Source organism: Zingiber officinale, chromosome 10B, assembly GCF_018446385.1.
Source record: "Zingiber officinale cultivar Zhangliang chromosome 10B, Zo_v1.1, whole genome shotgun sequence".
Classification (NCBI taxonomy): domain Eukaryota; kingdom Viridiplantae; phylum Streptophyta; class Magnoliopsida; order Zingiberales; family Zingiberaceae; genus Zingiber; species Zingiber officinale.
This window is the reverse complement of record NC_056005.1, coordinates 32439880-32466723: the sequence shown is the minus strand read 5'-3', so window position 1 is coordinate 32466723 and position 26844 is coordinate 32439880. Positions and strand designations below refer to the sequence as shown.

The 26844-nt window shown below is 37.7% G+C and overlaps 2 protein-coding genes across 5 annotated transcripts; both read right to left on the bottom strand.

Annotated features, from left to right (window-relative positions):
* Positions 1-1847: 1847 nt before the first annotated feature.
* LOC122029533 (probable inactive receptor kinase At5g58300) lies at positions 1848-6662 on the bottom strand. Of its 3 annotated transcripts, none has more exons than XM_042588560.1 (4): positions 6149-6662; positions 5620-5712; positions 3721-5055; positions 1848-2789 (listed from the first exon to the last, which is right to left on the bottom strand). In XM_042588560.1, the coding sequence occupies exons 3-4, from the start codon at positions 4967-4969 to the stop codon at positions 2131-2133; spliced, it is 1908 nt and encodes a 635-aa protein (XP_042444494.1). In that variant the 5' UTR covers positions 4970-5055; positions 5620-5712; positions 6149-6662; the 3' UTR covers positions 1848-2130. The 3 variants fall into 3 exon arrangements, with proteins under 3 accessions (XP_042444494.1, XP_042444492.1, XP_042444495.1); XM_042588558.1 differs by lacking the exon at positions 5620-5712 and having other exon boundaries at positions 6149-6321; positions 6415-6662; XM_042588561.1 differs by lacking the exon at positions 5620-5712 and having other exon boundaries at positions 1848-2786; positions 6149-6661.
* A 1918-nt stretch (positions 6663-8580) lies between these two features.
* LOC122029862 lies at positions 8581-11817 on the bottom strand. 2 transcript variants are annotated; one of them, XR_006125220.1, is made up of 2 exons: positions 9872-11817; positions 8581-9014 (listed from the first exon to the last, which is right to left on the bottom strand). XR_006125220.1 is itself a non-coding variant. In XM_042589003.1 (1 exon), exon 1 carries the CDS (start codon positions 11003-11005, stop codon positions 10046-10048), a length of 960 nt encoding a protein of 319 aa, XP_042444937.1. In that variant the 5' UTR covers positions 11006-11817; the 3' UTR covers positions 9660-10045. The 2 variants fall into 2 exon arrangements, 1 of the variants encoding a protein (XP_042444937.1); XM_042589003.1 differs by lacking the exon at positions 8581-9014 and having other exon boundaries at positions 9660-11817.
* Between the last annotated feature and the right edge of the window lie 15027 nt (positions 11818-26844).

Sequence of the window (26844 nt, the reverse complement as noted above, 5' to 3'; positions counted from 1 at the left end):
AGTAGTCATTCTGAGTTTAATTAATATCTGATACAAACTTAAATCAGTGTCAACATCAAAACAACAGTCAGGTCAGACTGTATCAACAACCTCATGTGGCAAGCATGCCACCGCTTACCATCTCGGATGACTCGTGGGGTCGCTAATAAATTTTGCTATGTTACAGAATGTTAGCTAATATTTATTATTAATATCACGAATTTAATTCTGTTACTATAAATTTATATGAAACCTTTAATGTCGCTGCTAAAGAAATTTTCATCGCTATATGACATCAACGACCAAAATAATTGCAACTAAAATTTTTGGCCACTAATCACTATTCTTTTTGTAATGTACAACTATGTAGTGGCTACGAAATCGTAGCTAGTCTATCATAACTATAATAATTATAGTAACTATGATTTCATAGCTGCGATAACTACAACTGAGATTAGTGAGTTAATGTGTTAACAAAGGATTTTCAGATTTATTTTCATAATTAAACTGACAGATTGTTAACCAGATATTTCTAATTCATAAGACTATCCTTTCGTCAAACTCTCTTAGTTACTACTACACCAAGTTTTTTAACAAAGTCATAATTTTCAATTGAAAGAATAAGACAAAAATTAATTAGGTTTTTTTGGGAGAATTTAATAAGACTCGTTGATAATTGAAAAGCTCACATCTGATTAGTTTTAGACCACTCGGATTAGTTTAGCAGAAATGAATAGGGCGGTAAATAAGTCGAATCAAGTCAAATTTTAAGGTGTTCAAGTTTATTTGATAAGGTAATCAAGTCGAGTCAAGTCGAGCTTAAAATGAACCAAGCTTTTGAAATGGGTGTTCAAACTTAGCTTGGTTTATTTTTTATGAGCTTGAGTTTGTTTGAAGCTTAGCTTGAGCTTGGTTCGTTTAGATGTTATCAAGCTCTCAATTCAAGTTTGGTTCGAGTTTGACTTGAGCTTGGTTCTACCTTGATTTGTTTAGATGTTATCAAGCTCTCAATTCAAGCTTGTTTGATTATTTGAAATTTTTAGTTGTTTGATTGGTTATTGATCTTGATAATTTAAATTTATTTATTTATTTTATTTTATTTTATTATTTATTTAGTATATTGAAAAGAATTTTATTAATGAATATGGTTTGTAAATATTATTCATGAACTATGTTCACGAACGTTAACGAGTTGAACACATATATGTTCAAGCTCATTTATTTAGTTTAACGAATTGTTCAAGATTGTTGTTTAATTAATCTTATATATATTAAATGAATATAAACAAACTCTTACCAACCTGAACACCAAACTTATTTATGAACGTTTTGTTCATTTACCGTCCTAAAAACGAATTCAAAGATGCACATATCGAATTAACTTTTTGACCCGAACTCATATTAGTTTATCAGAAATGAACTAAAAAATGTACCCATTATATTAGTTTCTCAATCTATACCGACTTAATCTTAAATTCAGCAAACATCATTTCAAGTCTTTTCGAAAGTTCCAAACAACTTTGATTATCTTTACTAAAATTATTTTTTATATTGTAAGAGTTACATAACTGTTATAACTATAACTATATAACAGCTCTGATGACAAAGCTGTTTCAATACCATCTCAAATCAAGATTTAAACAGGACTATAGGCAGGAGATGCGTGTATTAAAAACATGCATGTGCCAGAAGCAAACAATGCATAAAAAAATATTTATATCATTTTACGTGAGAATAGACACCTTTTAAATAAAAATTCATTATAGTAAATCTTTTTACAATTCAATAAAAAAAAAACGGCGTTCTGACTTTTCCATGGTAGAAAATCTGAATCCTGTGTTGAAAAATAATGAGACTAACAAAATCTGTAAGGTAATAAAATTAGATGTCAATGAAGCAATAAAATTAGATGTCAAGAACAATGAGTATGTAGACACCAAACAAAACTAACAGAAATGTTTATTAATATCCATCTGAAAATAAAATAGCAAAAAGAAAAAATTAACCAAATGAGCAGAGATTGGTTTACTTCGCATAAATACATGGTGATGCCCAAACAACCTTTGAAACAAACTTCACCAAACATCAATATCAATTTAAACAAAGAAACTTGCAGAATTAAATCCCAAGCAAAGCCTAATGTCTAAACTTCTACGTTGTGATCTCTGTCTCTGTCTCTGCTTGTGGTGTTGGGGCATTGTCATCTTTTGACTTGTCCGAAGATGGTCTGTTCTCTGAGTCAGAGAGACGGACATCCTCGATCATTCTGATCACTTCCTCCATTTTAGGTCGCTGATCTGGAACTTTTGAAACACAAGCCATTGCAATCTGAAGCATTCGAACCATCTCTTCCTCAATGTGCTGATGTCTCATAAGATCCACATCAAATACTTCAGCAGTCCACTCTTCCCGTACCACGGATTGGACCCATCTCGGCAGATCCACAACATCATCGCGTCCTGGAGACTGCAGTGGGGCTTTTCCAGTGAGCATCTCCAATAACAACACACCAAAGCTGTATACATCAGATTTGTGAGAGTACTTCTTGATCTCGATGACTTCTGGTGCTCGATAGCCCACCACAACTTTGGATGCTGTCGCCAAAGTGCTCATTAATGGGGCAAGACCATAATCAGACACACATGCATCAAATTCCTGGGTTAGCAGTACATTGTTGGATTTGATGTCTCCATGGATGAATTTGCCCCCACCATCAGTATGAAGGTGTGCTATGCCGCGTGCAGCTCCAAGAGCAATCTTCACCCTGGACTCCCAGTCCAAGGGAGCCTTTCCAGCACTCTTACTTCCTGCTATTTATATGAGACATTAGAATTGCCTCAAAGAAAAACTCTACTTTGACATAATCAACAAAATAATAACTTAGATATAGCCTTCCTTAAGAATATCTAGCTCTATAAAATCCTGAAGGGTACCCCAAATCATTGGAAAAACATGAGCTGCCACCATCCAAATTATACTTAGTCCTTTATTATTTTATGATATTTCAAAAATAAAATATATTTTTTTACTATTTTTAAGCTACTATTAAGGGACTAGAAAATGAATTATCGAACAAAGATTGTTTAGTGCATTGGTTTAGAATTTGGAATTATCAACACAAAATAGGTGTGGTTGAGCTCAAGAACATTGATCCCACCAATATTAGGTGTGGTGGAGTTTAGTTAAATTGAGGTGAAGCTCATTTTGTCAATAAAAGGGCTACACCCTCTTAACACATAAACATATACAATGATCGTACTTGTCAGTAATGAGAATGAAGATTCCTAGATTCAACAATTCTTCTAACATCCATCACAACTCAGAGATGTAGGTCTAGATTTACTACATGTTGAATTAGGGTGGAGATGGTTCCATCTTATTTTGGTATGGAATGAGTTCCACCCAAATTTAACATCTTATCAGAGCTAGGTGAGCTCTACTCTTGTACCATGTTCAATTAAGGATGGAATGGGCTCCATTCCAATTCAACAAGATCAATATAACTATTTACATTTTGATTGTTCCTGTGACCACAGCTCATATCCAACAATTTTGAGCAGTAGAAATCTGTAAATATTCACTAGTTAGATTAATCAGAGACCAGTATATGTTACTTGCCTCTTATAGTTGATTAAATGCTGCAGCAATTTCTTATCCATGATTTCTCAGATCACTTGTGTTTATTTATTATGTTAAAAGGCATTATCAGTGCAAAGACATGGAGTTAAAAGAAACATGTACCATGTAAAAGAGAGGAGATGTTGCCAGAAGGAAGATAATCATATATAAGAAGCTTCTCATCTTTGGAGTAATAATAAGCTCGCAGTGGGACTACATTAGGGTGAGGCCTGAACCTTCCAATTATTTCCATTTGTTGTTCAAACTCCCTCTTTCCAATGATAACTTCTTTCAACCTCTTCACAACTACTGTTGTACCATCTTCTAGAACTGCTTTGTATGTAGTCCCGTGATTTCCCTTACCAAGAACTTCAGCAGAAGCTCTTAATAGATCCTCCAAGTCAAAATTATATGTGCATCCCTCGAAGAAACTCAACTTATTCTTCTCTGCCTCCTGTGCACTACTGCTGTACTCAGTTTTCTCACTCCTTGCACCAAGAGCTCCCTTTCCTTTCGGTTTTCTGTTACCTTCTGCAGATTTCCTCGTGAAGAAACAGAATAGGACTAAAATGATGAGTAAAATCAGAAGTGCCGATCCACCTGCAGCAATTCCAATAATGACACCTGTGCTCAGTCTTTTCCAAAAGCTTTTTTTGGTTTTTTTAGGTACTCCTGGAGGAGATATAGCAGAGCATGCTGTTAAAGGAGTTCCACAGAGTAAAGGGTTACCAAGAAAAGATTCCGATGGAAACTTTTGGAGGTATTGTGGTATGGGTCCGCTAAGGTTGTTATTACTCAGATTCAGATGTTTAAGCATTGGGAGTTCAATGTCAGGGATGGGTCCAGACAACAAATTGTTCTCAAGTAACAGCGCAGTAAGGTGAGTAAGATTCTGGATTGTCACTGGAATTTCTCCAAGGAAGGAATTGTAGGAGAGATCAAGAAATGTAAGATTTGAAGATAGTGAAGAAGGAATGAATCCAGATAAATTATTATGTTGAAGGTACAGAAAATGCAAAGAAGGAATGGATGAAACATCTGAAGAGAGATTAGCCATAAGGCGGTTGGATCGAAGGCTTAAGACTTCAAGGGCATCAAGTCTTCCAAGTGTATTAGTGGGGATCATCCCAAAAAGGCCAATTGCTGGCAGCCGAAGAGTGCGCACACTAGTATTATCAGGTGTGCATGTTACTCCAACCCATGAGGAGCAAATTGGATTCTCAGAACTCCAGTTAAGTTTACGGCCATGAGGGATGGAAGTTGCAAAGTCTAAAAGGGCTTGCTCATCTGAGATTAAGTTGCAAATCACAAATGGTGGGAAAAATAAGAAAACAATCAAAGGAAGTGCTATGAGAGCCAAAAAGTAATCCATCAGAAGTAATCAATTAAGAAAAGGGCATAAAGAACATGATGAGTCTATTCAGTAGTCAAATTTAGGGGTTCTCCTGTCCAGCTTCACTGAAAAAGGAAAAGGAAAAGAATTAAGACCAAGCCTTGAAATAAGTATCATAAATAAACAGCTTCATCAAAGATTATCCAAAGGGAAAGAAGAAGGAATAGAATGAAAAGTTTGAACAAATATCAGAACAAATAGCTTCTTTTCAATTGTAGCAGAAAAAATTAACATATATGACCAGCAAGATAATTTTGTCCATAATTTAAAATCTTTGTGATTTTGATGACAGATCAACTAGATAAATCCTGGCATAAATCAAATTGCATTCACTCTCCGGAAAGCATTCATTCTCTCTTTTAAGAATTAAATGGTGACAACAGGTGACAACCACTAGTTATTTCCTAGCTATTGCTAACTGCTAAGAAGGGGACCACTGTTAAGTATCATCCCTCTCTCAATCATGAATGTATGCCCATTGTCTTTTTCTTCTGTATTAATTGCTAAGATTCCTTAATCATTTTCAAAGATTAAGATTATGAGATTTCCAGATCGAAAGCACCACCAATTGAAGTGGATTCAAGAAAATGTATACTTTTATTCAGAGATAAAAAAAGGAAAGCAAATACCTGCAAGAAAAAAGGAGAGACTATAAGAACTGAGAAAGCCTACTCCATATTCAAGCTTCAACCCATCAAATGCAAGTACACTGAAAAGAAACTCTAAAGAAAGAGATGCTTATCAAAAGAAACGACTTCTGTATAGTGCATTATCAAAAGCTAAAGCAGAAGCATATTCCACTTATCAAAAGAAAGAGACGCTTTAACTTTTTCAACCAAGGAGAAAGGTTGGAACTTTGAAGAAGGAAGCCACTATAGGATTTAATAGTTCCCATTACATGGCTTTTGGCTCATAGTATACCAACAGTTAAAGCATTAAACACATTACTACACAGTGACAAGCAAACCAGGACTATAACTCCATCTGATTCAGCTTCAAATAGGTTAATTGTTTCAGTATCCCCATTAATTATCTTTCAAAAGAATAATCAATTTTGAAGTGAAAATCTTTCTTCCTCAGAAACAAAGGAAAATGAAGTAGAGGTTTTTGGAAAGTGAAAAATAGTCGAAGCCAAACGCCGACTTAGATTTTACTCACCGTATTCTAAGACTGGCACCTCCGAAGGAGAAGATCTGAAGTTGAACCCCAACTATCGAGCGCCTCGACTGAAAGGAATCTCGAATCCGAAGCGAACTCGGAGTTGTTACGCACGACTTCGTCCCCCAGATCTCCAAAACCTAAACTTACATCTAACCGAACAAGATCAACCGCTGGAGAAGGCACGGAATGAGAATAAGAAGAGGAACAGGAGCTGAAATCGAAGCAGGTTGAGGAAAGAAAATCTAGAGATCGCAGAGGAAAACCAGCGGCATTGCTTCAAAGACCACAGCTTCAGCACTCCATGAAAGCAAGGAGAAGGAATTAGAACTCCCCTCTTCGAAATACGCCGTCGCATCAGCGAAGGTCGAACCCTGAATCCGCTCCGCGCTCCAGTGATGAGGAGGCTCTCTCGATTCGCTGCTGCTCGCAGTTTACGCCGCAATTTCTCGCGTAAAAAAAAGGAAAACGGGGAGTAGAGACTGACTGAGGCATCAAGTAAAGGAGAGGACATTGAAGTAATTTAGTTCGGGATAAAATTTTACTTTGGCTCCCAAATATCCTTTTCGCACCCTATACTTTGGCAAACTAGACTTCAGGCATATCCGTACAAAATTTTACCTTTTTTAACTCTGAGGTTGTCCTTGAGAAAATGCCACTTTGCTCCTATAATTTTTCTTTGCTTCAAAATGCCACAAGTTATCAAAATGCTGTTTGTATTTAGTCGGATCGTGAGACAAAATATGACTCAATCATTTGGTTTAAATTTTAGAATAAAGAAAATCGTTGGAGCTGGATGTAAAAGTTCGAGTAGTCAAAACATTTCAAGTTACGTTATTTTTGGGGGTTTTTAAAAAGATTTTATTTATTTAAGAAAAATACATCTGAATTTTGTAGGATTATCAATTTGTTGAGATGTCCGTTGGATTGCTAACGGAACTAATAATCATAGTCGATGTATATAAAGTGATTTAAAAAATAATTTTACAGTAAAACATTATAATTTTTTTACCTCGTTGATAGCATTAAAATGAACATCAGATTTTTTTTAATTCAGTCGTTTGAGATAATAAATAGTAAATAAAAATAAAAAAGGTCCGTTTTATCCTCCAAAAGCTCTATTTTTAAAATATCTTTATTTTATTTCGAGCGCGTTTGCTGCCGTAATAAATTAATGCCACGAGGAAATGTTCAACAACAGTCTTGATCTATTATGAGATCAATGTTCTTGACGCATCATGAATACATAGTTGACCCATCTCAGCCGTCCTAATGAAAATGTTGGTTAGGCACTTAGTACGTACAAAGTTAAATATTTGACCTGGTACAATGAGCACCTTTTTAATTTTTTTACCGAATTTTAGTTTTGAAGAATTAATCAGCATATATTGAATATTTAATGTCAATTAAATGAATTAAATATTAAATTTGATGCTGTAAATTGCAGGTGCAGATTGGGGGGGGGGGGAGGATGGTCCCAGCCAAGTCAGCCACACCCGCTACATTTGACGTCAAATAAATTCTCGGCGATGTGGATCCTGTCCAGGAATGCAACTTCGCATACATGAAAATATTAAAGGCGCATCTAAATTTCAAAAAATATTAAATGGCACATCACTTTTTTTTTTAAAAAAAAATATTTAAAAATATATTAAAAAAAACCTCCTGTGCTAACAGCACTGCAGCCGGGTCGCTCCCATGACCTGATTGGTTAGAATCCCTGCTCGTACGACATGGGTGTGGCCTTTGATTGCGCGATTAAATGATTTCGCTCATCTAAGCACCCCTCATCACCGATCCACAATGAGATAAAGGGAGGTTTTACCTACGGTTTCAAAGTTGTCCAACAAGTTCAAGCTTGCTGAGCTCCCTACTCGAACTCCAAATAACTCGAGTGTTAGAGCTCTCGCGCTCCTCTCTAACATTGATTTTATGAATCGAGAGTCTATCGAACCTCAACTCCTAAAACTCGGCCTTTCTGCCGTGCACTGAGCTGCTTACCGACTTGGATTGTTCTGTCGTTTGATAAAATTGAATCGCCACCAAACCATGAACGCCAAGATTCGCCATCTATCCCTTCATTAGCAGAAATATTAGGAATATTTCACCATCAATTGTGTTTATTTTTTGTCTCTGTCGGATTCTGCTTAATTAAGAAGTAGAACTGGAGGACGTCTCAGCCACTAGCAAAGCAATTGCTGAATGCTCAAGATAGAAAAGAATACACAACCTTTTGGAACCTTTGCACTGTGCTGCTAGACAGGAGAAAAACACCAAGGTTGAACCAGAATTGTGTGCTTGTTTTCAGTAATTTAATGCTAATAATAAAATTAAATGTTTAAACAAGTCTACAAAAAACTTAAATCTATCAACTCTATCATATTGCACGAAATGCTCGAAATATAATCAATGAAACATGATACCACATAGAAAGTAGACAATGTCTTCTATTTATATTTCATCTCCTTTCTTCTTCAATTACAATCCACTACCGACACTGAACCAGTAACTTCGACACGATTTGACATTTTAAACTTTGCTCACCGCTGAGAAATTTATTACTAATTTCTAAAGTTCAACATAAATTTATTAAAACAAACAAGCACGTGAGACAAATTTAATCAGCCCCAATATAAACAGTTGGAAGTTATACATACTATTCATTAAAAAGCCTGCTGATGCTGACCGGTTCAACTCCGGACCTGTTTTCAAAGGAAAAAAACAAACATTTCTGGTTCCCAGAACCCAAGCATCTCGTTCCTTCCTATACTTTTCATCGCTTTGCTAATGTCATTGGATTGAATGATTCAGTCCATCTCTATGTCCAGTTCCTACGTCTGAATCTTAAGAATCTACAACTTTGTAACTAGCAAAAATACACAATGTTATTCCAGCAAATTTCTCTGATTGCAATCTTTTGATATAATAAATTCCAAAATAAGGATTCAGAAATATTTTGACTAGGAAATATTTCAGTATCAGAATCTGCATATGCAAAAAGTTTACCACTTTGTTATTTTAAAGACAAAACAATCAAAATGTTGCAAGTATGGAAAAAGAAGTATCGAGGAAGAGAATGAAATAGAGAAGTTGTGTCTCTTTCACTGATAATCTTAAATAGGGGTTTGAGATACATGATTACTATTTCGTGACCCTTGAGTGGTACATAATTCTAAAGAAAATTGGCTAAGTGATTGCCAAGAAGAAATTTTCAACTTTTCATGATTGAAGTAATAAGCATGCAATCTTTTGATGAATTCTACGAGCTTCTAAAATAATATTGCTGTACTTTGGTTTCGGAAAACCAGCATATTGTAGTTCTATTAAGTCAGACTTGTAACAAAGCTAGAAGCATTGCACAAAGTCAGAAATAGATAGGATGATGGAATGAAGACTTATCATGGTAACAAGAAAATGATCACATCTTATCAAGGTATTTTACTAGCTCGGTGAGGAGAGATTGATCATGAACACATAGCAAATCCATTTGATGGCGCCATGAAACATGAAATGAATGATAACTCAGCTATATTAGCAAGATTTTTCTAAGCATGACAACCAACAAATAAATAATAAAAAGCTCTCCAGTTTGCAACAAACACCATATTCTCGGTGGGTTTCTCCGTGACAGTAGGGTTTTTTAACCAATAAGAATACTGGAACAGTGAAAATAACGACTGGAGCCATTTGAACACAAACAACTTTACCAAAAAGAATGGATACCGTAAATAAGCTATGATGCGGAGTTCAACCCATGTCAGCCAATGCAGGACAACATGGAACGTAGCAATGGCAGCCTCTGGTTCTATACATATGAAACACTTGAAAAGACGGTCTTCAGCTAGTTCCTAAGTTCAATCCTTGAAGAGGTTCCTTAACTGGAGAAAACAATAGCACTTAAGCAACAAGTTCATTCTCGAGGACTGGCAGTGTCCGTGTTCCTGAAGCCACAGGAATCAGTGTATTTCCAACCCTTGCTGTTTGTAGAGAAACCCCTGCATCTGCATGCTGCTCCAATTGCCCCACCTTCTTATTCTTTCTCTGGCGTATACAATAAACAAGTAGCATTAAGGCAGCTAGAACCACAAGACCACCAACAACACCCCCGGCAATCTTCCATGCCTTAGCATTGCTGCTCTTAGAACCACCAGGAGTAGGCACCGGCCCTGGAGGTGAACTAGGCATTGGGGAAGGAGCTATCTCACTGGAGTTGATCACAATGGAGAAGTGCCCTAGACGGTATGTTGAGCAGGTATTGCTTGATACCAAGTTCTGGAAATCCGGTGAGCCATTCACATCAAACCACACACATCTAGCATCCCCACGCAGAACATGAGTTACATTGGTAAAATTAATTGAAATGAATGATTCCGAAACTACAATGCTTAATTCTGGCAAGTTAGTCGCAGACAAATTTGTTGCATCATAAGCAAGTAGCCCAAGGACAGGAGTCAGGTAGGTATAACCAGGAAGAGGGTAATAGAAAGAGGACCAGTTACCCAGATTGTGATACACCAATACCAGCCTTCTGACATAGGGCTGCACAATAAGGCCGGCCGGGATCTCAAATTCATTATACCTCATTCTTCTCCTTCTTAAACTCCCGCTTCTGAGTCTTACTGCTGCAATTTCGATACCAGTGAGATTCGAAGGAACATTACCAAGATAGATAATTCCAGTGTGAGGACGAACAAGAGCACGGTAAGCATAATCCTGAAGAAGAGCGTTCAGTGAACTCGCAGAGCTTGAAGACGCACCTGGTGATTGGGCCTTACACTGATATGCAAACAGCAACACAACAAGTCCAAGAAGAATCATGAAATGGTGAATAGACTGAACTGATCCGAGGAGGTTCATTGACAAAATCTTCAAAGCTAAATTCCAATTTAAATTCTACTCGCCCGATACCTAGATCCCTCGCCAATGTGTTGAGGGATCAAGATGAAACACTGGTAAACAGAGACAACAACATATGTATTCCTCCAAATCGTCTCATAAGACTAAGCGGGGGCAATGCAGAAGAACAAACGAGAATAAATCTTTATGAGGTCAGACCGCAAGATAGATTACAGTTAACAAGCAGAAATGGCTTTTACATCGACCCAACTTTTGGATAACAATAGTCTTGAAACATTTGACACGCTCATAAAGAAACAGCAAACTCGAAAGCTAAAATTTGCCCAAAATACCTGAAGCAAGATGGCAGACCACCATAAAGCAAAGATCGTCTTGGACTTGAACAATGCCTCTATTCTCTTACACCTTGAAGTGAACAAGCACTGGAACTCCAAGAACTACTACAACCCCTCAAATCATCAACAATTCCTTTCCAAATCCCAATACTGAGGCCCGAAAGAAGCACCAGCTATCAACCAGACAAATTCAACCTTTTCCCAATGCCAATCAATCGAAGAAAAGACAAGTCTAGAGCTGAAAACTGCAGCCGCGACCGGAGGAGATAAAATTCCCAAAAGAGAGACCAAATCACGCTGAATCGGGAGGGAAGTTCGCAACACTGATCTCTTGCCAGCAGCCGACTGGATTCGAGAGATCGCGACCGAATCTGAACACTGAAAAAGCCCTAAAATCTCTCCAAAATAATAGAATGGAAGCTCGGGAAGGAGAGTGGAAGTGGACGAAGATATGACGAGACAGCAGAGACGAAGGGGAAAAGAAAAACAGAAAAACGAAAAAATAAAAAATAAAAATTCTCAAAAGAAAATATAATTCCCGAGAGAAGACAGCCGAATAAAAACACAAATAAAAACCCAGTATTCTTTTAATATTCCTAAAATACCCTCCATAATTTTCGTCCACTTCAACGGCGCGGAACTTTTTCTTTCCTCGTAAGCCCTTTCCATAACGTTCCGATTCCATTCGACGTCCCTTTTTCCTCTCTCCGAGATTATAGAAACCATCCGGTGGTTTCCATAAATGTTCCCGCTTCGTCGGCATTTAAGACCGAAGGATCGATCCCGGACGTCCGATCGAGATCGTGCGGAGCGAATCGGGCGATCGGACGAGATCCAGCTCACGGTGTGGGGTCAGGGCACTATCCGGTAATTTGACCGACCGTAGTCGGTGTCAGAGAGCGAGAAAGTGGACGACTTTTTTAGGTTAACGCGGGCTTCAAAAGGAGCGCCGGTGGGATGCGATTGGGTGAGCTGAGTCCATTTCTGGCTGGATCTGCTACAAATGGGCTTGGAGTTAATGGTCCGCCAGCTGGATTGCAATTAATTTATGCCTTTTTTTTCTTTTCTATTTTTTACTTGGAAATGGGGGAAATCGATTAAGTAAAGTGGCCAGGGTAAATGCTAAATTTATTATTTATCATTTATAGATTTGGATCCATCCTCTTGGCCACATGCTGAATTTATTAGTGATTTTTTTCAATTAAAAATAAAAAAATAAAGAAGAAAAGGAAGGATTGATAGTGATAGTTATTGGTGAATGTTTGATTTGATTTTCATAAATGTATGGGATTGGAGGTTGGACTTATGCAACGTTTAGTCTTGTGTGATATGTCATATGTATGTCAAAAGTTCAATCCAAATATCCATCAGTAGTAAAATTATGTGCGTCCTTTCGCAATTAAGATAGAGTATTATTATATTAAATTATGAGATCAAAATTAAAATTTAACTGAATTTTTTTTTTCGACATGTCTTGATCATTATATTAATGGTTCGTATTATACATGGTATTACTGTAATCGATCATAAAGTTAAAAGAATGTCAATATTTTTTATAAACTGAATTTTGATTCCAGAAGATCTAAATTTGTAAAAACAAAGAAAGAAAAACAAAACAGATTTATATAAATTTTATAATCCAAAAAAATTCTAATTGTGCTGTAGTTTGTTCTACTTCCTCATCCATTACTCTCCGCAATTTGCTGATGTTGCGCTTGCATCTATTGATCTTGCCCTTTATTGCAGGAGTTATGCCAACTCCTTTGAATACCTACTAGAGCTTCTTTATTATATTAAAATACTTTATTAAGTATTTGACCTTTATATTTCTTATATAAAGCACCGCTTACTTAAAAAAAAAATCCTAGAATTTATTTGTTTATATTTAATCATGAGACAGATGAATAATATCATGTTATACTTCAATAAAAAAAATTTACCATTCAGTATACTATCTTGGTTGAAAATTAAATTTTTATTAAAACGTGAGATCCTAATTCCACAACAATAGGAATTTTTTGATTCGTAAATATATTCCATCTTTAAATAATTAAGGTTCATTTAAATTAAAAATTTTAAAAAATAATCATCTTTTAATCTGTAAATTATGAATAAGAGGATTCACCCTCATTTCACAGTATGTATTCTTCTTTCTAATAAATTTATAAAATAAAACTAAATTAATTTATGTAAAATTATTTTTTTAAATATAAATAATAATAATAATAATAATAAAATAATAATAATAATAATAATAATAATAATCGACTGTAGCTTATTATTTGTTAAATATTTCAATAATCTCCATGGCCTATCCTGCTTCTGTACCCCCAACAAGCACTGACAACTTTTTCATGTGATCCCAAATTTATATTTCTTGATTTCATCTTTTTCTTCCATTGAACCAGATTTAGTTGACAGATGGAATTGAGGTCAACTTAATGCTTGGACGAAATGCTCAGATAAATTGATATCAAACTAAATGTTGAGAGAAGAATTTCTTGGGTATGAGAAGTGATAAAGATGAACAGTAGGCCCAATAAATACTTTAATGTTGAATAATTACCATGAATCAACTAGGAGGACTACGTAAGTGATCCTATCCGAAAATATAAAGATGAAAAATTAAGGATATGATTACTATACTGAATGGCTATAGTGCTATACAAAATAAGTAATATCAATGTTGAGCTAGTGAAGGGATCCTCGGTATTGGTCCTTCGACGTTTAATTCAGTAATCAAAAATATAAAAAGAAGCGGGGCAACAGTAACGCAAGCGCAAACTGTAATAACGCGTATTTTCAACGGTGATGGACCCCCCTTTATATAAATCTATGGTGGCCGACGTACACGCTCCCCGAGGTATGGACATGTTCTCCAATATGTCCTATGAAAGGACCTGTCAGAAAAGTACCTCTGACTCCATACCTTAACAGGACATGCATATCCTTGACAAGACAATAGAAGCTTTCGTCGTACGATTCGTCTATCGATCATGCCTCGTGTCAATGGCACTATCTCTCAGAAGGATATTGAGATATACGACAATAGTCCTGCTGCTTGGCCGAGTGAGGTAACCGTTCAGCCGGGACTCCTCCGCTCCGTTGATGGTCAGGTCCTGCTGCTTGGCCGAGCGGGATAGCCACTCGATCGGGACTCCTCCGCTCTATCAGCTTCAGAGAGATGACAAGGGTCTTGCTGCTTGGCCAAGCAGGGTAGTCGTCGGGATCCCTCCGCTCTGTCAACCTCGGTTGTTCTTCCCTGCGGTAACTGAGTGTAGTAGCATGCCCTCTCCGTTCGAACAAACTCTTCAGTCTCCTTAGTGTCCCGATGCTCCACACTGAGCTTCTAACTGTCTTACCATATTATCCAATCTAGACGGTTGGCTCGCTTGGACACTTATTGTGCGATCGGCTTTTGTAGTCTCTTGCCGATCAGACTCTGATTCCCCCGACCGACCGCTGTAGCTGGCCTCCGCTCGGCCACCGTAGGTAAGCCTTCTGACACATTGGCATTGACCACCTTGACTTTGACCTCCACCTTGGCAGTTGACCTGTGTCAGGTGGGCTCCTCTCTATCGCCACATCACAAGACTCCCCCTCAAGTCTAGTTGAAGGATGCTGCAAGTCCGACTGATTGAACCAGTAGAGTCTTCGGTAGCATCCACGTCTGATCGGACCAGATATGCTCCCAATTTTCTACTCGGAGCAAGAGTTTACGCCGTTCGACTTTATTTCACTAGGCTTGATTTGTAGCTATCGCTCGGATCATACTTACGAATTCATATAGTGAATAGGTCATTCAACAATGTGATAACCTACTCTCTGTGCCGATCAGGACGATAAGCAACAACACTTGGTGAAAAATTTCTTTTCCATGCGCTCCCTCGGATGAGCACCCTTTCACAGTAACTAACATCATCCAAATTTCTTGAAGATCATGGAAATATCTAATCATTATGGCCGAGTACACGGCCATACCTTTTAATTAAGCCTCATTAATGTCTTCCACTAGCTGAACGTCACGTGTCCCACTTTCTGCCACCGCATGTTTGACGTGACAAGCGGATATCTGATAGTGATGTGACAGATGCCTTTTTAAATTATACGGCTAGATCTTCTCCTGCTTTTTCGAACCTTGAATCGGACAGCTCAGGGCGATAGACCGCGAGGTTTATAAACCTCACTTGTGTCACTGTCTTCTTCATTATGCGTGCCTTCGTCTTGGAGCCTTCTACGACGCTTGACCCTTTCTTCTTCTCCGGCGATCTTTTCTGTCAGCTTCTTCACCTTTTCCTTATTTGAATCCATTTGCTGCTCCTTCTTGCCTCTTCTATTTTCGATGGCCAGTTCTTCGCAACACCCCGTCCTTGTCCCTAAGCTCTGGTATACTTCCACCGAGTCCAGGTTCAACAGGGGCAATATTGAAAGTCTGAAATCCATCTATGAGTTTTCATCCGACTACCAAGTTGTTATTCCTTCTGGGTACGATCGGCCACACGAACCACCCTCGGGTTTTTTGTTTTTTTAAGGACTAGTTTATCATCGACATGCGACTCTCCATTCATCTGTTCTTCTCCGCTGTTTGCAAATATTTTCATATTTTCCTTAACTAGTTAATGTCGAATTCCTTTAGGCTTATGTGCGGGGTCATTGTCTTGTCTTGCCTGAACGGCTTTCCTTTGACTTCTCGACTATTCTATTATTTTTATTATCTTAAATTGTTCGAGTCGGGGATCTTCTCGTTCTAAGCCCGAGTGGGCTTGGTCTTTTTTGATAAGATGTCATCCTCCAATAAGCATTAGAGGGATCACTACTTTTTTTCTCTGGTTTCCCAAGCGGCCAGACTTCTCGATCGACTGACAGATAAAGGTAATGAACCCCCCATCGCTCAGGAAGTACAAAAGCCGATCGGACTTTCTCCAAGCAACTTCCAATTTGGCCGGTCAGAAATATCACATTCACTGGTTGCTGTTGGAGGGCGTCCTTTACATGTTCGGCTTGAGCCCGATCCGCACACAGCTTCCGTCCAGCCTAGGTATACTTTTTCTTCTCTTTATCCTTGAATCTAACTGATTTTGCTTTCTTTTTTGCAACTCGCATCATGTTAAGGGTGCGTCTGGTAGGCAAGAGCAAGCTTGCAGACGTCGAGATCAATGTTGTCGCAGTGGCCGAACTGGAGAGTCGAGGCCTACAGTCGGTCGACTCCCACGAGGATCCACTCGATGAGGCCGAAGGAGCGGAAGTGCTGGCCAACGAGGGTGGAAGAAGTCAGATTACAGCTAGTGGGGCGGCTACTACAGTGGACCTCCCCAGTGAACATCCCTCGATGCTGCCGATCGCGATAGCCTCTGAGTCAGCCACTTTCGGCTAACAGCTGTGACATCGCAAGAGGCACTGTGCGGAAGCGTCCTCCAGTTCCACCACTTCTGCCTTGCAAACTCCAGCACAAGCCAGCTCACAACCATCTTCCGAGTGGGGCGAGAAATCCATGCCTCCTCTCGATCAGGAAGCCATAGTGCTCCACACCTCCCTATCTTCCGACCGAACACCATCATTGTCCGGGCTGCCGCTGGGGACAATTTGTGCACCACAGGTCACCTTCCTGTCGCCTCAATCCTTGCCAGCGGCCCAAGTCTCCCGCATCCGACCGGTCATAATGGCCCAGTCTAAGAGCAAAGCTACCTCGGAACCCTTTGGTCCGAGTGGCCAGAGATAAATAACGGTAATTATCCATTTGCCGACTGAGGAGTGACGCACTCCAGATGACATTGCATTCCGCACCCCCCGAACACTAGATAAGAATCCAAGGGTTGCTCACACAAATATGGGCCGATGTCCGGGCCCGTACGATGGTCATCTCTCCAGGGGAGCTCGCGAATAGCCATACTCAGATGTCCATTGGGGTATGTGTGTGGCCCTTGTACTTACTTCTTTTTATCCGCTTGACCCTTATCATTTTTCTGTTGTCGTAGTACTGGGTCGAGAGCCTGGCCATGTGCCAAAGACTTACATTTTTGGAGCATGAAGTCCAGCAACTTCACGCTCCGAGTAGCCAGTCAGCAACTTCTGAGGTGCACGTGGAGTAGCTGACTGCTGAGGCCGCTCAATTGAAGATCGATCTGCAAAAGAGCACCGAGCTACTAGAGGCAGAGAAGGGCAAGCGCGACGAGCAAGCTTCGCAACTAGCGAGGCTCAATAAGCAGGCCAGCTCCTTCAAGAAGAAGATCCATTTGGCCAATACCAGGAAGCTCTGAGCTATTGAAGACCTAGAGATCAAGAACAAAGAGGCTCGGATCCTAACTCAAAACTTGAAGGAGGTGGAGGCGGCTTTGAATGTTGAGTGGGATAGCCGATCAACTGAGAAGGCGATGGTGCAGGAGCAACTAGCTGCTAAGGATGTCGAGCTGTCTTCCATGAAGGCCAAACTGGATGCCTCTCGAATGACATTTGGAGGTCTATCAGAGTGCCAAGTCTAGCCGGTTCGAGATTATAAAACACGATTACCTCCTCTCGGACCCTTTCAATGATCGGCTCACCGACCGGACGCTCCGCCTCTTCAACCTCTATATTTATGGGATGCTGGACCAACTGAAGGGCGACGGCTATATTCCATCCACATTGACCAACAAGGTCATCAGTCGAGATAAGTTGATCGAATCGTTGCCTGATGATGTGCTGGATTATCTGGAGTGAACCCGCCCCCTGCGAAGCTCGTCTCATTTTGTATTGCCCCTCACCAACTTGTAAAAATTTTCTAAATCTTAATGCATGATTGCCCGTTCGGCGTATCCTTGTTTATTTATCATTCAATGTTTCTTTATTTTGTTGCTTGTCGCACTCACTCATGCATGTTTCGCCACTCGGTTCGAGTAGGACTACAAACCACTTACTGTTTTGTGAAAATTTCTAAGTGTGGTGTTATATCCTCTCGATCATTGATGTAGCCAGTCACAGGGATGTCTGAGCAATCAATTCAGTGCTGCCAAATGGCTTTATTTTAGTGGAAACTATTGCTTCTTCGAGCAGCACGTTTCCTGGTCAGCCTTATTCTTGGCTTACATATTCATCATTCCTCTTCGTTTGTCGTAGGCTTGGTTTTAGAGCGACCAATCAGCCGTTATTCATTGTAGACTCGGGTTTATAGTCGTCGCTTGGCTATTGACAAAGACTGGGATTTAACGTTGCCGCTTGACGATTGACGAAGACAAGGGTTTAAGGTCGCCGCTTGACCGTTGGTGAAGACTAAGGTTTAAAGTCGCCGCTCGATGATTGACTAAGACTTGGGTTTAAGATCGGCGCTCTACTGTTGGTGAAGACCAAAGTTTGACATCACCACTCGACAGTTGGCAAAGACCAGGATTTAACATCGCTGCTCAACGGTTGGTGAAGACCAGGGTTTAACGTTGCCACTCGACGTTTGATGAAGACAGGAGTTTAAGGTCGTCGCTCGACTGTTAACGAAGACTAGGGTTTAATGTCGCTGCTCGACGGTTGGCGAAGACCAGGGTTTGACATCACCGCTCAACGGTTGGCGAAGACCATGGTTTAACGTCGGCGCTCGATTGTTGCTTTGCATAGACAAGAGTTTATAGTCACTGCTCGACTTTTAACTTGGCTGATTGACACAAGAGTCTGGAATACTTGAGATTTTTATTCATTCTCTTTCTGCATCCACAAGACATATACTTATACAAATACATCTGAATTTATCCAAGCAACACTCACCTGACCCTATATGGTTGGAGATAATTCACACTCCAAGGTCGTTCAATCTTTCTTCCTTCCTCGTCCTACAGGTTTTAGGCTCCCGAGCTGAACTTCTGCACGACCTTGTAAGGTCCCACCCACATGGCTTCTGTTGGTTGCTATGCGGAATATCATACTAGTTCCCCTGTACAAAAATTTTGTACAAGTCATGAACCTTTACTAACAACATATTGTGTTCTTTAGAAATTAAATTAGGAATCGTAAATGGAACTTAACATTATTGATTCCAAATTTAACTTATCTGTTCGTAGAGGTTTAGACTTGAATCGCAAACGATACTTAACATTATTGATTCAAATCCACCCATGTTACAAATTTAATTAAATATTAATTTCAGAAATCGGCTTCCGGGTTAAACATGGCGAGGCACTAAGCCTTCCACTAAAAAAGAAGAGAAGAGGAGAAGAATAGGGTCGGCCACACACCAAGGAAGAGAGGAGAAACTATAGAAGATATGTTGTATGGTGAAGCACCTCTACCCTCTCTTTTATATTCCTTGGTCTTGGCAAATAAGAAATTTTAATTATAATTAAAATTCCCTTATTCTCCTTACCATTGGTTAATAAAGAAAATTTAATTAAAAATTCCTTTTAACCCTTTACATGGTCGACCACATCACATGCTCCAAATAAGGCAAGTTTTAAACAAAAAATTAAAACTTCCTTATTTGTTTCCGAAAAATTTTAAAATAAAAATTTCTCTAATAATTTTTCCCTTCATGGTTGGTTATAAAAGGATATTTTATAAATTAAAATCTCTCTATGAAAATATGTGGATGATTTCCAAAAAGGAAAGTTATCTTTAAAATTAAAATCTTTCTCTCAATCTACAAATAAGAAAAGATATCAAATCTTTTCTTAATCTTTTGTAGAAACTATAATAGGAAAGATTTAATTTTAAAACTCTCTTTTATATCATCAAGATGGTTACAAAAAAAGAAAGTTTTATCAAAAATTAAAATCTTCCTTTTAACTACAAATAAGAAAAGATAACAAAGCTTTCACTTAATCTTTTGTAGAAAGCTATAAAATGAAAGATTTAAATTTTAAACTCTCTTTTAAAACCATGATATCCACATATGGAAATATTTTAAATAAAATCTCTTTTATTCTTTACATGGCCGACCACACCAATCTTGGACTCCAAGCTAGGGCCGACCACCTATACTTGGATCAACCTATGGCTTGGCCGGCCCAAGCTTGGACTCCAAGCTTTCTTGGTCGACCACCTAATGGTTGGGTAAGAAGGTGGGTATAACACTTTACAAATAAGAGGCTATGATAGGGACCGAAAGGAGGAATTGGTTTTGGTCTCCCGATGAAATTAAGCTTCCTGTGTTCGCCCCGAACACTCAACTTAATTTCATCAATAATAATTCATGCCACTAAAGAATTATTATTGAACTACCGCACCAATCCCAAATTACATTTTGGGCTCCTTCTTATTATGAGTGTATTAGTCTCCCTGTGTTTAAGATATAAAATATCAACTAATTAAATGAGTTACTGACAACTCACTTAATTAATATCTAGCTCCAAAAGTAGCACCACTCAACTTCATTATCATGTCGGACTAAGTCTACCTGTAGGGTTTACATGACAATCCTTATGAGCTCCTCTTGGGGACATCATCATCCTAGATTACTAGGACACAATTTCCTTCTATAATCAACAACACACACTATAAATAATATCATTTTCCAACTTATCGGACATCTTGATTTATCGAACTAAATTTCACTCATTGATAAGTCAAAGAAATAAATACTAATTATATGTGTTTGTTATTATATTAGGATTAAGAGCACACACTTCCATAATAACTAAGGTCTTGTTTTTTTATTAAGTCAGTATAAAAAGAACTTACCTTAAATGGTCATGCTCAATACACTCAAAGTGTATTAGTGTAATTTTATAGTTAAGATAAACTAATACCAAATTACACTACGACTATTCTAATGGTATGTTTCTATCCATCTTAGTCGTGAGCTACTATTTATAATTTATAAAGAACCGATAACATGATCTTCTGTGTGTGACACCACACACCATGTTATCTACAATATAAATTAATTGAACAACTACACTTAACTTATAAATGTAGACATTTGACCAGTGTAATTCTTATATGTTTATACAAAAAGCTAGACTTTTAGTATACACTCTAACAATCTCCCACTTATACTAAAAGACTATGCTGTCATATATCCTGCCATACATCTGATTCCCAACCCTTCAACATGCCCATCAAAAGCTCTTGCCTTAAGGGCCTTAGTGAAAGGATCTCTCAGGTTATCATCTGATGCAATCTAGGTGGCAACAACTTCTCCTCGTTATACGATGTCTCATATTGGGTGGTACTTGCGATCTATTGTGTTTGCTTGCCTTATGGACTTATTGGTTCTTCGAGTTTGCTACTGCACCATTATTATTATAATAAATTATAATAATTTTTGGGCAAACCATAAATCATGTCTAAGTCCATCATGAAGTTTCTGAGTCATTCAGCTTCTATGGCTGTCTCAGAGGCTGTCATTTAGCTTCCATAGTGGAATCTGAAAAAGCACCAATGCTTAATATTCCTCCATAGTTATGACTTCATTTCATAAAGTAAACACAAAAACCCCGAGGTCGACTTATTATTGTCCCTATCTGATTGGAAGTCAAAAATCGGTGTAACCTTCAGGGAGCAAATCGTCTGCTTGATAAATCAGCATATAATCTCTAGTTCTTCTCAGGTACTTTAATATATGCTTTACAGCAGTCTAATGTCCCTATCCTGGGTTACTTTGATATCTGCTAACTATGTCCACGTCAAAACAGATATCCGGTCTTGTACACAATATTACATACATTAGGCTTCCGATAACCGAAGCATAAGGGACTGCATTCATGTCCTCTATCTCTTATGATATCTTCGGAGACATAAAGCTACTCTATGCCTAAAAAGTAGAAAGACTTTCTTGGAGTCTTGCATGCTAAAATGAGTTAGGATTGTATCGATATATGAAGCTTGGAACAAGCACAACATCATTTTCTTGCGATTCCTTACTACTTTGATCCCAAGAATATGTGCGCATTCTCCTAAGTCTTTCATATCGAATTGCTTGGACAATCATACTCTTACTTCCGACAACACCTTGATATTGTTTCCAACTAACAAAATGTCATCTACGTATAGTTCAAGAAATACCACCACGTTTCCATCACACTTCTTGTATACACAAGACTTATCCGGACACTGAATAAATCCATATGATTAGATTACTTCATTAAACCGGATGTTCCAATACCTTGAAGTTTTGTTTCAGTCCATAAATAGATCGATTGAGCTTACATACTAGATGCTCTTAGCCCTTTGCAATGAATCCTTCTGGTTGCTTTATATAGATGCTTTCTTCAAGACTTCTATTAAGGAAAGCTGTCTTGACATCCACTTGCCAAATCTCATAATCCATATGAGCAACAATAGATAAAAGAATCTGGATAAACTTAAGCATGACTACTGGTAAAAGGTTTCCCTTTTTCAACAGGTTTTGCTTTGAAAGTTTCCACCTTCTCGTTTGTCCCTCTTTTTCTATTGTAGACCTATTTTCACCCAATGACTTTTATACCATTTGGTGGTTCTATAAGCTCCAAAAATTTATTAGAATAGATAGATTCTATTTATGTATTCATCGCTCTTTGCCAAGATGCTGCATTTTTTATCTTGGAGTGCTTCGTCATATGTCCGGGGATGAGGTTCATGTTCACCAGAGATCAAGTCCAAAGACTCTCCTAAAATATGAATTTTCCAGGTTACCAAATAACCCTCCCACTACGACGAGGCATTGTCTGTAATTGCGTATCATTTGTGATACGTGTTGTAGTTTCTTGTGATATTTTATCTTGTACAGTTGGTACTAGATTAGACATGTCCTTTATTATTTCCTTAAGAACAAACTTACTTATGGGCTTGTGGTTCATTACATAGTTCTCTTCTAAAATTCGAGCATTGGTGATAACCATGATCTTATGATTTTTAGGATTATAAACCTCCTTTCATTTCTCTAGAATAACCCACAAACAAGTGAACTCCTGTTCTTAATTCCAAATTATCAATGTCTCCCTTCAGCATATTTGTTGAACTACCCCAAATCTGAATATGCTTTAAATTAGGCTTACGTCCATTCTACAATTCTATGGGAGTAGAGGGTTCTGACTTAGAAGGTACTATGTTCACTTCCGTTTCCAGAGTATATCCTAAAAACGAATTTGGTAATTCTGAATAATTCATCATTGATCTAACTATTTCCATAAGAGTCATATTCCTTCGATCTACTACACCATTCTGTTGGGGTGTACCAGGTGTAGTCAGTTGGGATTGAATCCTGACTTTTGATAAGTGACCACTACAACAAAAACCCTCATAGACATCGGTTTTCCACCGATGCCTATTACATTTTCGACCAATGTCTATGAAGGCGATGTAAAAGATCTGTCATTTTAGACATCGGGTTAAAATCGATGTAGTATCACTTAACGACATCGGGTGTAAAACCGATGTAATATTAGTTAAGGACACCGATTTTGCAGCGGTGGAAAATCGATGTAATATCAGTATTGTTTAATGACACAAATTCAATTTCCGAAATAGTGAAACACCAATATTATCACCAAGCAAATCATAAAATTAAGTTAATATTATTAATTCACTAAGAAAATCACAAATAAAAATGCACCGATGTATCTAAACACACCAAGTCAATATTCATATAAGCAACACACAAATATTCTTCTTACAATATAAAAAGATAATAGATATTGTGTACATCAAGTCAATATCCACAAATTACACATAACTATTCTTCTTACAACATCAAAAGGTAATAGATAGTACACAAATATTCTTCTTACTGGTACCAACGTTATCCTTCTTGCTCTGTGCAGAGATTTAACTAAATCTTCTCTAGTAGTTTTATTTGTTAATAGACAATTCTCTTTATCTATTACTGGATGGGCACCTCTGCTTGTTTGATGTCCTGAGGGTGACAACTGATTGGTGATTCTTTGTAAAGGAGGCCTCCATCTTAAAGGAACCACTGGAGGCTTTGGGAACTTTGCAACATCCTTCTTGGTTGTCCTCTCACCATTTAATTGATTCTCCAGTTCTCTTACTGAATAGAATAAAATAGTCAATATGGATATAAAGCAGTTTGTTGCTTACAAAAGGGAAATTAAAGATGCTATAAATTCTACTCAAATAGAGATTGAAAATGAGATAAGTAACCTTTTGCTGGTAATTTTTACTTGTTTGCTCAGCTTCTTTGATCTGCACATTTGAAATAACCTGTTATAAGACAACTAATTTGAAAGAAGCTAAATATAGTGATGCATGGTGTATAGTAGATTATTATGATTTTTCTTGGAATATATAAAATAATTTATTCACAATATCTTCAAAAAGATTCTACTTATATTAATATAATAAATTTTCAAAAGAACAAAATGAAAGATTCTTCCTTCATTCTTAAACCTGATTCGTGTCAAAGTGCATGTATATATACTAAAAGCTTCCGCAAGTAGGAAAGGGAACAAACAACATGATTCTATATTCTTTAATTTGATTCCTTACTATACCTTGATGCCTCTTCTTTCTACATGTTTGTGGAGTTATACTAGCATGCCAATCCCATCACTGTCAATGGAAGTCACTCCTGTGCTCAAAAGTGCAAAAACTAGTTATTTTTATTTTACTATTTTCCTTAATTTGATATTATCTGAACCTGATAATAATTATTTTCAACAAGAAAGAAGGCTTACCGCCCATGTCCAGAATCAGATATTGTAGTGTTTCTTCCTCCTCTATCCACCTCATGATTCTGTCGATTAATTTTATAGTAAAGCTATGTGGTTTAATACTCCATCAGCAATAGACAATAGTGAGACTTTGCTAATCACTGCGGTTATATGTACCTTTCTCTAAGGTAGCCAGAGCTGGCGAAATAGATTGGGGAACCCAGTTTCAATATCAAAATGTTAGGGTAAGAGATTGAGTTTGGGTATTGCTGCCCGTCACAATACATTTCAGTTCCTGCTATGCTTCCGAGCCTGCAAGTGGATGGTCGAGCCACAGAGAGCAGTGCTCTCAGTGTTGACAAACCTACCTACGACGTTAATTAAATCGAAGAATGATGATTTTGATGACAAATAGCAAAGTGTATAAATAGAACCTGATTTAGATTAGGAATACTGAGAGAATGACCAAAATATAGAGAAAATATCAGTGAAATTTGAAAGGTAATCAAGTATAGTATTTCAAGTTCCCTCTGCAATCTATCTAAAACTTACAAAAATTCTATTAGTAATTTCTTGTTATAAAAGAGGTTGAGACGAGACATGCATAAGACTTACAGAAAACTAGGTGTTATGCAACTTGTATTAGAACAATCTGCCAGCAATGTGTTCTATTCTTCTACAAAACAAAACTGTTATTGTCTTCTCAGAAAATGGGATAATATGAAAGAGTATTAAAGAATTAACAAGAGATTAATAGAAGTGAACTGATAAGAGTTAAGACTACTGATTTACGAAGGAAAACATACTCATACAGAGGATCCAAATGCAGAAAAATAGGAATAAGCATTATAATAGAATAATCAAGTTTATCCAGTACTGCATATAATACAAATAATCATTTAAGTAATCTTCATCATGAAACCTTTGTAAACATGAATTGCTTATAAGTAACATCATAATAGAAAAAGTTTGTCTGATAGGCTATCAAGCTTAAAGCATAAAGAAAGCTGAACTCGCATGCACGTCTTGTATAAACAAGCATAACATAAATATTTATCCAGTATTATCAAAACAATTCTACCAAGAATCGTATACTTTATCCAATATTACATTGGATTTAGTTATGCCAATGACACATTGACAGGTTTATGGCAGACAATTTGAAAAGTTGGACAAGGAAATGCTCCATTTAAGTGAAAAACAGAGGAAATGTGAAGAGGCAGATTTAGTACAATTAAAGATCAATTACAAGATTTGACTAAGTACAGTGGAAAATATACCATGTGACATATATGAAGTTAACTAAGAATTTAAAGGGAGGAGGTGAGTAAAAGGGAGGGAAGGGTAAACATGGGTAAAAAGAATTTTTACACTTGTTTGGGAGAGAGTGAGTCATGAAGGGGAAGGGGAGAGAGGGGTAAAGCATCCCCTTGCATGCTCGGGAATCAGCGAAATTTCTTACACCCCAATTTGAGGTGTAAGGAAGGGGAAGGAAAAATTATTCCAATTTTATCCTTATTTATTTTTTCACATGCAGATTTATTAAAAAAATAAGAGGATATTTTTGTAAATTTGTATATTTAACCTTCATTTCCATCTCTTTCCTCTCAAATGAACTTTCCCTCCCTTCCAAACAGGGTAAGATAAATATATTACTTTCTCTTCCTTCCCCTCCCTTCCCCTCCTTTCCCCTTCCATTAATGAACCTTGTCTCACCCCATCCAAACAGAGGGTAAAAGGAGGATGCGGAGGATTAGGGTTTCGATTTATGGTGGACGAGGAGAAGCCCAAAAGAAAGCGCGCTAAGAAAGTTTGCCATAATTTTGGTTCATAGACACCGAGTTTTAAAAACCGCTGTTAAAATCGGTGTCTATTAACGAAAAAAAGACGCTCATAGACATCGCCTAAAAAACCGATGTCTATGAGCGAAAATCTGCGCTCATAGACACCGATTTTT

Coding starts and splice junctions, on each gene's coding strand:
- LOC122029533 (XM_042588560.1), bottom strand. CDS start 4,969: ATGGATTACTTTTTGGCTCTCATAGCACTTCCTTTGATTGTTTTCTTA. Junction 2,790..3,720: donor CATCTCCTCTCTTTTACATG/GTACATGTTTCT, acceptor TCATATAAATAG/CAGGAAGTAAGAGTGCTGGA.
- LOC122029862 (XM_042589003.1), bottom strand. CDS start 11,005: ATGAACCTCCTCGGATCAGTTCAGTCTATTCACCATTTCATGATTCTT.